This window comes from Callorhinus ursinus, unplaced genomic scaffold (genome assembly GCF_003265705.2).
Source record: "Callorhinus ursinus isolate GAN/ISIS: 27379988/994484 unplaced genomic scaffold, GSC_fseal_2.0 scaffold10, whole genome shotgun sequence".
Taxonomy (NCBI): Eukaryota; Metazoa; Chordata; class Mammalia; order Carnivora; family Otariidae; genus Callorhinus; species Callorhinus ursinus.
In genome coordinates this window covers 41062446-41078097 of record NW_027397072.1, presented here as the reverse complement: position 1 = coordinate 41078097, position 15652 = coordinate 41062446, and the positions used below count along the sequence as shown (strand labels likewise).

The 15652-nt window shown below is 38.8% G+C and overlaps 1 protein-coding gene across 1 annotated transcript in view; it reads left to right on the top strand.

The window, feature by feature from the left end:
• The window catches only part of DNAH6 (dynein axonemal heavy chain 6), a 241149-nt gene that overhangs the window by 140999 nt on the left and 84498 nt on the right, over positions 1 to 15652 (top strand). The window contains exons 42-46 of the mRNA XM_073897471.1: positions 159 to 330; positions 3008 to 3154; positions 3726 to 3799; positions 5491 to 5645; positions 9604 to 9835. Coding sequence (XP_073753572.1) covers positions 159 to 330; positions 3008 to 3154; positions 3726 to 3799; positions 5491 to 5645; positions 9604 to 9835 — 780 coding nt within the window. The remainder of the gene's footprint in view (positions 1 to 158; positions 331 to 3007; positions 3155 to 3725; positions 3800 to 5490; positions 5646 to 9603; positions 9836 to 15652) is intronic.

Genomic DNA, 15652 nt, shown 5'->3' with positions numbered 1-15652 from the left:
ATGGCAGAGTTTTATCACCCATATGTCCTTGCATTGGCATTCAGCTTTCAATTATTATTAGAAAAAGCATTATCAGATCTGGGGTATTTGAAAGATAAGAAATTTTTGTTGTTTAAAAAAAAAAATCTAACCCTCTCACATTATGTTACTTGTTCTAGGCCATCTTAAATGGCTTCCTTAGTGACTTTCCACCAGCTGTAAAGCAAACTGCAGCAAACATTGTAGAAGCTGCAGTTGAGATTTATAACAGAATGAGTGTTGATCTTCTGCCAACACCAGCCAAGTCCCATTATGTCTTTAACTTGAGAGATTTATCCAAGTGTGTACAAGGTAATGTATGGAACCCTCATGCTTTGACCTGCACCCTCCCTTCATTTCCATTCACCCCAATCTCTCAGTAGAATTATATGTCTATGAGTGTCTGTGCCCAACCTAGAAATTCCATTATATGTTCCCTATTCAATTCACCCTCCACCCCCACCCCAGCCTGATGACTTCACAGCTTTCCTCAGACCACTTCCATCCCCTTCCATTTCTTGCTCCCAGCTGATGACCTGTCTTTTTATTTCACCCCCCAAAATAAATAAATAAATAAATAAATAGAAGAAATAGAACCAGAACTGCCTTATCTTCCAGTTATCCCAGACCACTTGCATCTGCCTCTCCTCCTACTGCCGTGGCTGAGTTGTCCCTGTTCCGGTCACGTGCCAATACCCCCTCTGACACATTCAGTGTCCCCCTCCCCTTCAGCCTGCTCAGGGATTTTGCTCTTATGTTGTATGGTTCATCCTGTGTGCCATGTATACCTATGTATAGAGTAAATATTCTCCCTGTTCCCCTCTGCACTGTGTTGTGAGAAGTGAAGTGTCTCCAGAGAGAATGAACACTTCAGGGACTGCTTATATATCACTGCTTTTGTTGTAACTTGATATTATTAGAACTGCATTTACAGTTATAATTTATATTAATAGAAAGTAATCAGAGTAATTTGGAATAGAAGCCAGAAGGACCAAGGGCATTTGGTGAGGACTGAACATTGGGAAAGAATGAGAGAGGGAATTGGTGTTTTGAGAACAGTATAAAGGTCAGGGGTGGGGGGTGGGGGGAGTTACCGGATGAATATATATGTGTACTAAAGAGATGCGACACTCCTCACTTAACATGTTGCAACCCAATGTAATAATGAGATGAACATAGCCTATATTATGAAGTCTGACCGCTTCACGTGTTCAGTGAAAGAAATATCACAGAACAAGAAAAAGGTTTTTGTCAGATAATATGTCCAGTTTTGCTTTCAAAAAGTGAGATCACCATTATACTTTTTTTCTTTTTTTTTAAATTTTATTATGTTATGTTAGTCACCATACAATACATCATTAGTTTTTGATGTGGTGATCCACGATCCCATTGTTTTCGTATAACACCCAGTGCTCCATGCAATACATGCCCTCCTTAATACCCATCACCGGGCTAACCAATCCCCCCCCCCCCCCCCTCCACACAACTGCTCCTTTCTCATCGCCCATAGTCTCTCATGGTTCATCTCTCCCTCCGATTTCCCCCCCTCCTTTCCCTTCCTTCTCCTAATGTTCTCCATGCTGTTCCTTATGTTCCACCAATAAGTGAAATCATATCATATGATAATTGACTTTCTCTGCTTGACTTATTTCACTTAGCATAATCTCCTTCAGTCCCATCCATGTTGATGTAAAAGTTGGGTATTCATCCTTTCTGATGGCTGAGTGATATTCCATTGTATCTATGGACCACATCTTCTTTATCCATTCATCTGTTGAAGGGCATCTCTGCTCTTTCCACAGTTTGGCTATTATGGACATTGCTGCTATGAACATTGGGGTGCATATAGACCAATGGAACAGAATAGAGAACCCAGATATGGACCCTCAACTCTGTCAAATAATCTTCGACAAGGCAGGAAAAAACATACAATGGAAAAAAGACAGTCTCTTCAATAAATGGTGCTGGGAAAATTGGACAGCCACATGCAGAAGAATGAAATTCGACCATTCTCTAACACCCTACACAAAGATAAACTCAAAATGGGTGAAAGACCTCAATGTGAGACAGGAATCCATCAAAATTCTAGAGGAGAACATAGGCAGTAACCTCTTTGACATCAGCCACAGCAACTTCTTTCAAGATACATCTCCAAAAGCTAGTGAAACAAAAGCAAAAATGAACTTTTAGGACTTCATCAAGATAAAAGCTTCTGCACAGCAAAGGAAACAGTCAACAAAACAAAGAGGCAACCCACAATGGGAGAAGATATTAGCAAATGACACTACAGATAAAGGGCTGGTATCCAAGATCTATAAAGAACTTCTCAAACTCAACACCCAAAAAACAAATAATCAAGTCAAAAAAATGGGCAGAAGATATGAAAGGACACTTCTCTGAAGAAGACATACAAATGGCTAACAGACACATGAAAAAATGTTCATCATCATTAGCCATCAGGGAAATTCAAATCAAAACCACATTGAGATACCACCTTACACCAGTTAGAATGGCAAAAATGGACAGGGAAAGAAACAACAAATGTTGGAGAGATTGTGGAGAAAGGGGAACCCTCTAACACTGGTGGTGGGAATGCAAGTTGGTACAGCCACTTTGGAAAACAGTGTGGAGGTGCCTCAAAAATTAAAAAATAGAGCTACCCTATGACCCAGCAATTGCAGTCCTGGGTATTTACCCCAAAGACACAGATGTCTTCTGTGTCTACATCTGTGTCTACACAGATGACACTACATCTGTGTAGTGAAAAGAAGGGCCGTATGCACCCCAATGTTCATAGCAGCAATGTCTGCAATAGCCAAACTGTGGAGATATCACCATTATTCTATGTGTGTATACCCACTAGGGAAGCACCCACCTCTGGTAGTGTGGGGATAAAGCTGGACTTCAGCAGGATTTTCTAGTTAATTAAACTGTTACTATATATTTCACAAATGTAGAAGTTTCCTTTTTCCTCTTTCTTCAAAAACAGGTATCCTCCAGTGTGATCCAGGAACAATAAGAGAAGAAATACAGATATTTAGACTCTTCTGCCATGAATGCCAAAGAGTTTTCCATGACCGTTTGATTAATAATGAAGATAAACACTATTTCCATACTATTTTGACAGAAATGGCCAGTAAATATCAATCGTTATGTACCTGTTCTTTTTCTTTCTTTGGTGGGGGGCCTAGAAAAGCAATTTGATTTCTATAAAGAAAAATTAAAATGAGCTTAGATAAGGTAAAGCAAAATGAGTTTTAGTCATTCATGGGTAAAAGTTTTTTCTCTTCAGTGACTCAAATATGTAGAAATATGTGAAATATTAGGAAAATCATTTTATTAAAATTCAGGAAGAATTAATATTTTAAATTCAGTATGCAATTTTAAGTAGAAAAGGGAAAGAAAGAGAACCAGCATTTTGTCTGGTAAGAAGCCAGGATATCTCTAAAGTGCCTCTTATTTATTAAATATATATTCAATATCTATTATTTAATAAAATTTTTATTAATATTAAACATTCTTAATCTTAAATCCAGGGGATTATCAACCAAACTAAAATGGTGTGGTATCAACATGGCTTTCTCTCAACTTTCATTTACTAGTTAAGCCTTCTAAGTAAAGTAACAGCTGATATTCTTCTGTATATCTTATTGAAACACTGCATTCAAGTTTATCATATATGACAAATTGATTTTGTTTTTGAATAGATAAACATTTTGGAATTGCAATTGGCCTGGAATATTTTTTGACTAGACCCATCCTCTTTGGGGACTTTATTAAGGCAAGTATCTTGAACTGACTTGCCTATATTTGAAGATAAATGAAGCATTTACTATTTTACAGTTCAATTTCATATTCAACAAGAACTTTGCATCTGTGAAGATTAAAGATCTAGACCAGGGGTCTGCAAGCTATGGCCTATAGGCCAAATCTATCCCATTGCCCATTTTTGTAAATAAGGTTCTTTGGACACACAGCCACGCCCACTTGACTGTGCTGTTCTCACATGACAAGACACAGTGGGGTGGTAGCAACAGAGGCAATATGACCTGCAAAGCCTAAAGTACTTATTATCTGGCCCTTTAGAGAAACAGACTGCTGACTCCTGATCTAGTCACATTCGTTTGGGCAATAGTTTGAATCAGAGACCCATCAAGTTTTTGATTTGGAAGGAAACAGGGGGGTTAGTTTCTTAACTCAGGACTGGCATTCCCCCCACTTACTGTATTCTGTGTGGCTGTTCAGCCTGTGCTCACATGCTTCCAGCAGCTCAGTAGGTAGCCATGCTGCCCTCCTCATTTCAGGGTAGCTCTCATCAGTAGCAAAATTTCTCTGACATTATGCTCCTCAGTTTGTACCCCCAATAACGTGTACCCACCAGCCCTAATTTTGCCTTCTAGAACCGCCTTGAATAAGTCTTCCTTCTAACCGGCCTACCTATGTTGATAGGTAACCATCTCGTTTTACCAAGTTGACTTTTGTTTGGGTACAACATTCCTAGTGTCTCCAAGAGTGCAGGGGCTGTGTCTGTTCTGTTCACCCTAAATCCCCAGCTTCCCGCACAGAGCTCGGTATACAGCAGGCTCTCAATCAGCGCCGGTTAAACAAAAGCACGAACTTGTCTTTGTATTGTATGTATGGAATTACCTCATCACCTATCAATCCCTATCAAATAAAAAAGATAAATAATTTATTTATATGCAATATATCTATTTAAATGTATTATTAAAAACAAAGTCCAAAGTTTGTTTCCAGGTGGTGATTATATTTCCCATGTGTTTCTACTGATATAGTCATCAAATGAGAGAATAAAGCAAAGGGAAAGCAACAGTTGGACCCTTCTTAAATTATTTTAGTCACTGGCTCCAAATGAAAATGCCTCCAGGGCAGTTGCCCCAGCAAAGAAAAGACCACATCCACAGGTCCACACAAGACATCAAACAGGAACTTAATTCCTTCTAGTTCACCCCAAATTTCATTCTCCATGATTTATTTAATCAGATGACTGCTGTGTAAAAACTACATGTAGTTCTGGCATGATTGTTTATGACCGTAACACTCTGGCATGCATCATTTTCAGCCCATTTAGCTTCTCCGATGTCAACAGCCTGAGAGCAAAAGTAGAAACCCAAAGTAAGGTATAGCAAGAAAAACTGGAAACCTATTTCTGAGCTCCTGTGTGAATTTTATAGCAAAGATCATTGAAATTCCAATGTACTATTTGAAGTTAAATGAAATGGATTTTCAGTTACCATGAAAATCTGAGTTTCTTAGTCCCATTTCCTTGGGTTGAAAGCCTTGTGCATATATATATATATATATATATATATATACAAATATATATGCAAATAATAAAATATGCATGCAAATTATTACATAGTAACATGGATAAAATAATGTTCCCTTCTACGGTTATGAATGTTGGATCATAATTGATCTAACTTGGTCCCTCTCCCATAAATCATCTTATAGTTTGGAGCAGATAAGATTGACCGGATTTATGATGACATGCCTGATATGGAGAAAATCGCAAATGTTCTAGAGGACTATCTTGATGATTATAACCTTACAAATCCCAAAGAAGTAAAGTTGGTGTTCTTCCAGGATGCTATAGAACATGTTTCAAGGTATGTACTATAAAGTGCCCAATAATGCATTGATCTGATTTCTTGTGTATTAAAAGGTAAGAATTAAGTCATACAAAAGTCTTTAGATTTCTAGATGAACAAAGGCCTATTAGCAAATCTTGCTGTAATGTAAAAGTTATTATATATATATTTATTTATTTTATTATTTATTAATTTATTTATTTTAGAAAGGGGAAAAGAGAGAGAGAGAGCAGGGGTGGGGAGGGGCAGAGGGAGAGGAAGAGAGAGAATCTTAAGCAGGCTTCATGCCCAGTTTGGAGCCCAATGCAGGGTTTGAGCTCAGGACCCTGAGATCATGACTTGAGCCAAAATCAAGAGTCGGACGCTTAACTGACTGAGCCACCCAGGTGCCCCTCCTTATATATTTTAAATATTAGTGGCATGAACTTTCTATGGAGTCCCAGGGGTTATTTTTGCTAAATATTAATAGGTTGTTTTTGTTTTAAATGCCCTATCTCGTTACAAAAAAGGATCTAAGGTAGTTTACAGAGATACATGTACAGTATGACAAGGCTGATTACATGCATGCCTAAAGAAAGATGGGGTTCAAGATTATAGCAAAATGAGTGAAATCCAAGGATTGTAGATTCCATCTGTTTATGAGTCTGACTCTTACCCACAAAAGTTTCCTTTGAGAGACATCCCTGACAAATACGTATCCAACCTGAATATCTGCAGTCCTTGGGGCATACACCACTTTTTTTCCAAATTTTAATTCCAGTATAATTGACATACAGTGTTGTATTAGTTTCAGATGTACAATACAATGATTCAACACTTCTGCACAGTATTCAGTGCTCATCATGACAAGTGCACTCTGAATCCCCTTCACCTATTTCACCCATCGCCCGCTCTGGTAACCATCAGTTTGTTCTCGATAGTTAAGGGTCTGTTTTTTTGTCTCTTTTTTTTTCTTTGTTCTTTTGTTTTGTCTCTTTAATTCCACATATGAGGGAAATCATAGGACGCACCACTTTTTTAATTTGTTTTAATATTTTATTTATTTATTTGTCAGAGAAAGAGAGAGCACAAGCAGGGGGAGTGGCAGACAGAGGGAGAAGCAGGCTCCCCGCCGAGCAGGGAGCCAGACGCGGGGCTCGATCTCAGGACCCCGGGATCACAACCCGAGCCAAAGGCAGACGCCCAACCGTCTGAGCCACCCAGGCATCCCAGGATGCACCACTTTTTAAAGTGCATCTGTATACTGTTGGACAATTCCAAGTATTGAAATGACACTTCAAGGATGATGCCAGATCTTCTCCCTGTGACATGTGGTATCTGTCCCCATCCTGTGAAGCAGTGACAATAATGGCACTCAGCATGAATATAAAACCATGATATGGAGTATCTCATTAAACTGTGGTAATGCCTCTCTGTGGCTCAATATCCTAATCTCTCTACAAATAAGACTCAGAGAATATTCCAGTGGTCATAATCAATCAGTGCAACCCTTGGTGGCTTCATTAGTTCATGATCTCATGGTTCCCAGTGGTTCTGTCTCAATGCAGTTCAAGTCAGACAGCAGCTGGAGTGCCTGGCACATCTCTGCCTCTGTGCATACTGCCTGTGTCACTTAGCGCGGCGGCTTCTCCCATGGCTCTGGGCTCCCAAGCTTGTGCCCTGAGAGCGACAGTAGAAGCCAAATGGCCTCTCATGACTTAACCTAGGAAGTCACATAGCATCACTTCTACCATAACTCTGTTAGTCAATGGAGTGGCACAGGCCCACCCAGTCCACAAGAAGGGGTCAGAGACTCTATCTCTTGACAGGACCAAAGAGCCAGTAGGCCCAGAAATAGTACTGCAGCCATTTTTGGACAATACTGTGTACCACAGAGAGATTAGGTGAATAGTCCAAAGTCCCCAAGCTAGTGAGTCATAGGCAGAGAATCGCATCTAGCCCTTTGACTCTAACTCGGCTGCAGGTGTCTCCACCCAAAATGGATTCAGTTTTTTCATTACAGCCCTCCAAATATTTGAAAATTGTGACTAGGCTCCTCTTAGCGTTGTATTCTCTGGGCAGATATAACTCAGATCTTCCACTATTGCCTGTTAGGGATTATTTCCAGCCTCAACATACTGAGCACTTGATAATTTCTCCACTTTCCACTTAAAATGTGACACCCAGACTTGATACAGTATTCTGTGGAATCCACAGTGTGAAGTGTGTGTGAGGACAGGATCTCCCATGGTCTGCTACCATAGCAAGATTTTAATGACTGTTTTTTTCCCTTGTCAACTACATTTTAGTATTGCATCATATTAAGTTTGACTGTTAAATCCTAGGATTTTTTTTCTATAAACCATAAACAATCAAGTCTTTTACCTTTCCTCTACTTCTGTTTAATTAACTCTAATATGGGAATTTATTTTCATCACAACTCCAGTGTTATACAATAGTTTGTCATGGGGTTGTCGAGATACCACTTGCTTCTCATCTATCCCCCTGACAACATACCCACACACCACCTCCTAACAACATTTATCCTATAGCTCACACAGGCCCCGAGCCTGCAAAGAAAAAATAATGGCAGTCCCCTGTCTGAGAAACTTCCTGGAGAATAGACCAAATGATAGGTAGAGTCAGCTTAAATTTATTTATAATCTTTCTGACTTTTGTGAAAGATAATCACCAGGCTACTCAAGGATTGCTTAAAATATTACAGGAGGAAATTAAAAGCCATTTGTAGAATGGAGGAGACTTGGTTTTCAGATACATAAAGGGCTGCCATGTGAATAACGATGTAGACATCTTTTTCTAAAGAGGATCAGTAGTTAGGAATTAGAGTAAACAAATTTCTGCTTGTAAGAGTTTTCAAATACCTACTGCTGAGTAGCAATAGAAAGGGCTTCATTATGAACATGAATTATGGGACAATTACTAAATATTCAGTAATATGGCAGACACTACATTTCCATTTGTTGGTGACATTTTAGACTTTTTTTTTTTGCATAGGATAAGTGGATAAAAGCCTTCTCAACTCAGAAAAAAAAAAATTGTTTTTACTTTAGAGCCTGTGTTTTCAAAGGGCAATTTGCTCCAGGCTGTTTCCACCTATTACATATGCCTAAAGTTGTCACCACACTTCAAGGATGATAAAACAGATCTCTATGAAAATGTAAGCCATTAATGAGGACAGCCATCTCTTATCTACTACAGTAGAGAAAATGTAACCTTGGAGGATTTCTAATGAAGGGGGTTTTCTATCTCTGGATATGTAAGTTGACAGGAAGAAGAACACTGGAAACAGAATGGACAAGTTATTTGTTTCCAATAATCTAGGATGAAAATAATCAAATTACTGTACTATACATGAAACAAGGAAAGAGTAACACATATAAAATGCAAGATTTTTATAATAGTCAATATTTCATCTACTGTCAAACATGTGCATATTATGGAAAACAATAGCAAAACATTATTACATATCCCTTTACCTCTCAATTTTATACCTACTTGGGTGACTGAAGAGAAATAAACAATGATCTGTTGTGTCTTCTATAAGATGTGCCACTGTTAGAGACATAACAGTGGAAATGGTGCCTAAATCATCTGTTTGCTTACTGTAGTTGGCAAAAGATTCTAGGAAAGGAGCCAACAAACTTCTTTTATAAAGGGCCGGGTAATAAATATTTTAGACTCTGCAGGTCATATGGTCCCTGTCACAACTACTCAATTCTGCCATTGAAACACAAAAGCAGGGCGCCCGGGTGGCTCAGTCAGTTAAGGGTCTGCCTTCCGCTCAGGTCATGATCCCAGTATCCTGGGATCGAGTCCCACATTAGATTCCCTGCTCAGTGAGGAGTCTGCTTCTCCCTCTCCCTCTACCCCTCCCTCCTGCTTGTTCTCTCTCTCTCTCTAATAAATAAATAAAATCTTTTAAAAAAAGAAAGAAAGAAAAGAAATACAAAGTCTTTCTCTACTTTGCTGCCTGCAGGATTGCCCGCATGATCCGTCAGGAAAGAGGCAACGCCCTGCTTGTTGGAGTAGGAGGCACAGGAAAGCAGTCTCTTACAAGACTTGCAGCTCACATATGTGGTTACAAATGTTTGCAAATTGAACTGAGCCGGGGATATAATTATGACAGTTTTCACGAAGACCTGAGGAAGTTGTACAAACTGGCTGGTGTAGATGACAGGAATATGGTCTTTCTCTTCACGGACACCCAGGTATATGTTTAAATAGCTAAAGTACAACTGTCATGATCATGAGTGTGCTTTGAATAGTTTGTATGATGTACTTCAAGGAACCGTTCCCTCGTATAGCAGATGTCTTAGACCTTGTAAAAGACTTTTATACTACATTTTCATTTATTTTACCAACCATTTTCTTACCCTTTAAATTCTGAGTAAGTAAATATGATCAAAGATTAAGGGGGTGAGAGAGGTTTGAGCTTTTCTTTGAGAAGGACATGGATAGTAGAAAGTAATAAATTGTTTCTATAGCAGTAAATATAAGGAAGTTATTCCCTAACTAAAATCAATTAGGGAAATATGCCTTACATAAGAAAAGGAAAATAATGATGTCTGTTTTAGGGTTAAATTAACTTTCAAATTAAAATAGATTACATGATTACATCTATGTCTATAAGAACCAATTTAACTGATCTCGAATTTATTCTAAAGAAGAAAATTTTCTACATTGACTATACTTGGGCATTTCAACATTAGGGAAAATAAACTTTTATAGAAATTAGGCAGGAATAAAAACGTGATAGATCTGATGCATAAATATCTTAAATTATTTTAAATTAAGTACAGTCATAAAATGGGAAAATATTTTTAACATCTGTGACATGCAGGGAATTTATATCTGAATATATAAATATTTTTTACAAATGAGAAAGGACCCCTAGCCAAATGTCTATACACCACCAGCTCTGGCCACCAACAACGATTGAGTGGAAAATAAAGCAAGCAGAGACAATTATCCACAGAGCAAAGCCAGGGGGCCCATTCAGAAAGGAAACTTGGGGTATAGGTTGGCTTGAGTCAAGACCACAAAGAGAGAGCCTTTCCGGCCTTGGAGCCGGTTCTCTTGTTCCACCCTGGCAGAGAAACTAATTTGTAACTTCACCCATTGCTAAACACAGCTTTTAGCCCACCTGACCAGAAACCTAACCAGAGTACACGAGCAGCTGCATGGCCCATCTAGCAGCCCTGCTCCCTGTCTGCAAAGCAGAACCAGTGGCTTCATCTGGCCAGAGAATTCAGTGCACAGCCTTGCTTTATTTAGGTCCCCAAACAATGAGGCATGGGGGCCTTGGGTCTTACTCCACTGACACCAGGACAGGGAAGCTAATTCATAGCCTTACCTGTTACTGAGTATAGTACCCAGTCCCAGCCATCGAGGAAGCCAGGCCAGAGAATCTAGACAACCACATAGCCCATCCTACAAACCTTGCTTGCAGAGGGAACCAAGTCAGCAGTCCTGTCCAACTGTTCTCAGCCAGTAGGACCCCACCTCCAATCTCAGAGCTTGGGCAGTGGCCTCACCCCAAAGTAGACCCTGGCAGCAAGCCCCGCCTGCTCAAGGATTGCTAGCTGACATGTCCAGAAACCCAAACTAAGCAGACTGGTGAATTGTCTCTGCCACAGCAAACCTGTAAAGTCTGGAAGAGGAAACCGCTTCCTCAAAGGAGCAGATACCAGTGTAAGGAATCAAGGATCATGAAAAATCAGGTAAACATGACACCACCAAAGAAAATGGAGAAAGCCCCGATTACTGACCCTAAGTAAATGGAGATCGATGAACTGTCAAATAAAGAACTCAGAATAATTCTCTTGAAGAAATTTAGTGAGCTCTAAGAACACACAGACAACTAAACAAAATTGGGAAAATGATGGATGAACAGAACAAGAAGTTCAACAAGGAAAAAGAAACCATCAAAAAACCCGAACAGAAATCCTGAACTGAAAAATACAATGACTGATCTGAAGAATTCAATGGAGAGCTTCAGAAGCACACTTGACCATGCGGAAAAAAGAATCAGTCACTTAAAAGACAGGACATTTGAAATTATCCAGTCAGAGGCACAAAAAGAAAAAAGAATGAAAAAGCCTACAGAACTGATAGGACATAATGAAAAGAAATAATATCCAAATTATGAGAATTCCAGGAGAAAGAAAAAGAAACAAAAAATATACTTAAAGTAATAATGGCTGAAAACTTTCCAAACCTGGAGAGAGAAATGGATATCCAGATCCATGAGGCTCAAATAGGTTGAACCTGAAAGGTTCATGATAATTAAATATATAAAAAACTCATACAACTCAATAGGAAAAAAAAAATTCAATTTAAAAAAATGGGCAGAGGACCTGAATAGACAGTTTTCCAAAGAAGACATGCACATGTCCAACAGAACAGGTACATGAAGAGATACTCAACATCAGTAATATCAGGGAAATGCAAATCAAAACCACAATGAGATCACCTCACACAATTACATGCCAACAAATTGAATAACCTGGAAGACATGGATAAAATCCTAGAAACATATAGCCTACCATGGCTATCATCAAAAAGACAAGGGACAACAAGCATTGGCAAGGATGTGGATAAACAGGAACCGTGTGCACTGTTGGTGGGAATTAAATTGGTGCAGCTGCTCTCTTTTGGCTTTCGGCTCAGAGGAGGCAAAGGTGCAACTGTCTTCGGTCATCCCGAATCCAGGTTCATCCGATACCAGCCACCTCCTCCATGCCACCTAAATTTGACCCCAACGAGATCAAAGTCATGTACCTGAGGTACACCGGTGGTGAAGTCAGTGCCATGTCTGCCCTGGCCCCGAAGATAGGCCTGCTGGGTCTGTCTCCAAAAAAGGTTGGTGATGACATCGCCAAGGCAACTGGTGATTGGAGGGGTCTAAGGATTGCAGTAAAACTGGCCATTCAGAACAGACAGGCCCAGATTGAAGTGGTACCTTCTGTCTCTGCCCTAATTATCAAAGCCCTCAAGGAACCACCAAGAGACAGAAAGAAGCAGAAAAGCATTAAGCACAGTGGAAATATCACTTTTGATGAGATTGTCAATATTGCCCGACAGATGCAACACCGATCTTTAGCCAGAGAACTCTCTGGAACCATTAAAGAGATCCTGGGGACTGCCCAGTCTGTGGGCTGTAATGTTGATAGCTGCCACCTTCATGACATCGTAGATGACATCAACAGTGGTGCGGTGGAATGCCCAGCAAGCTAACTACAAAGGAAAATGTTTCAATAAAGGATCATTTGACAACCCCCCCAAAATAATAATAATAAAAAATAAATTGGTGCAGCCACTATGGAAAACAGTATGGAGGTTCCTCAAACACTTAAAAATAGAACTACCATATGATCCAGCAATCCCACTTCTGGATATATATCCAAAGAAAATGAAAACAAGATCTCAAAGAGATGTTTATTGCAGCATTATTCACGATAGTCAAGATATGGAAACAACCTAAGTGTCCATCAATAAATGAATGGATAAAGAAGATATGGCATGTATATATACACGTGCGCGCACACACACACACACACACACACACACACATAAGTATACACACACAGAGACGCATAATGGAGTATTGTTCAGCCATGAGGAAGAAGGAAATCCTGCTGTTTGCAAGAACATGGATGAAACTTGAGGACATTATGCTAAATGAAATAGTCAACAGAGAAAGATAAATACTGTATGATATCACTTATATGTGGATCTAAAAGAAGCCAAATTCACAGAAACAGAAAGCATAGTGGTTACCAGGGGCTGGAGGATGGGGAAAATGGTGAGATGTTGGTCAAAGGGCAAAGGGTACAAACGTCCAGTTATAAGATGAATTAAGTTCTAAGAATCTAACGTACAGCATGGTGACTATAGTTAACGAAACTTATATACTTTAATGTGCGAAGAGAGTAAACCTGAAATGTTCTCACCACAAAAAAAAAAAAAAAAATGGTAATTATGTGATGTGATGGAAGTGTTAACTAATACCATAGTGGTAATCATGTTGCAATATGTAAGTGTAGCAAATCAATACATTGTATACCTTAAATTTACAAAATGTTATATGTCAATTGTATCTCAATAAAGCTGGAAAATAAATACAAATACAGTCTTTTTCAAATGAAAAGAAGACAAGCCATCAATAGAAGAAATTTTAAAATGTAATAAAATGTGAATAGGAAGTTAGGAAGTCCCCCCCCAAAAAAATATCAAGGGCTTTAAACACCTGAAGAAATGTGCAGCCTCACCAGTAACCAAAGAAATTTCAGTAAAGATAAATGTCAGGGGTTGGCCTTGCACACAGACAAAGGTTAAAAATCATAATATGCAGTATTTTTTATTATTATTTTTTAAAGATTTTATTTGTTTATTTGACAGAGAGAGAGAGAGATAGTGAGAGCAGGAACACAAGCAGGGGGAGTGGGAGAGGGAGAAGCAGGCTTCCAGCCGAGTAGGGAGCCCAATGCGGGGCTCAATGTGGGGCTCGATCCCAGGACCCCGGGATCATGACCTGAGCCGAAGGCAGATGCTTAACAACTGGGCCACCCAGGCGTCCCCATAATATGCAGTATTGACAAAGGTGTCAAGAAACAGGCCTTGCATAGACCTCACTTGTGAATTAGCAAAATCATCTGGAAGGTAACTGGCAATATGCAGTTAAAGCCCTTAAATTTCTCTTACTTATAATCACAGCTGCATATAAAGTTGTATGTACAAGAAAATCTAATACAGTATTTTAAAATAACAGTTAATTTTAAATAGCCTCATTTTTCAATGAGTCACACAGGTAAATTGTGCTATAATTATACAATAGGACAGTTTGTAAAAAATTTGAAATTACTATGTGGAAATACACATTAATTAATGTGAGAAGTATTTATGATGTGTTGTTACATCATAACACATATACAAATCATCTACCATATAGGTTCTTTGGTTTAATGTATAACTAAACAGACATGCTGTATATACAATTAGAAAATGTCTGGGTCATGGGATTGTGAGTGATTTTTTTATTTTCTTAATTTTGTTTATCTGTAGTTTCTTATTATTCTGAAATTAAAATATTTCTTATAGAAGTTTAATGTTGCCTTTAAAAATAAAGCAAGTTATATAAAAAGGTTCTTAAGTGTTAAAGCTCCAAAGATCAAGTCAGACTGTCTTGCTCCACTTTAAGCAAACAAAAGGCTATTATACCCTTTTGAAAGCCCCAGTCAGTCTCAAATATTCAATGTTAATGGAGAGTAAACATAACCATAATAACTGAAATTAATGTATGTATGTGTGTGTATATATATAAAACTATTATAACTATGAGAAGTTGAGAGAAACAAGACATTAAAAATTTTTTTTCTTTTTCTTTTTTTTAAGATTTTTTTATTTATTCATTCAAGACACAGAGATACAGAGAGAGAGAGAGAACATGAGTAGGGGGAGAAGAAGAGGGAAGGGGAGAAGCAGGCCCCCGTCAAGCTGGGAGCCCGATGAGGGGCTCAATCCCAGGACCCTGGGATCGTGACCTGAGCCGAAGGCAGACGCTCAACCATCTGAGCCACCTAGGTGCCCCAAGACATTAAAAATTTTAATTTGCTATTTCTAGCAAATACAAAGTAGTTATAAGTATGTTTAGATAATATGAAGAATATAATTCCTAAGCTGGAATTAATGGCTATATACTACATTTATATTTTACAAAGAAAATACTTTCTAATACTACTGAAGGTTTACAAAAATTGATCATATGTTAGGCTTAAACAAATTTTCAATAAATTCACAAAAGCATAAACTATGGTGATAACATTCTTTGTCCATGCTCTAATTAAAGGAGAAATTAATGATGTGGCTCAGGACTTTAAAACATTCATATAGGGGCACCTGGGTGACTCAATAGGTTAAAGCATCTGCCTTGGGCTCAGGTCATGATCCCGGGGTCCTGGGATCGAGCCCAGCATAGTGGTCCTTTCTCTCCCTATCCCTCCCCTCACTTGCATGCCTATGTGTGT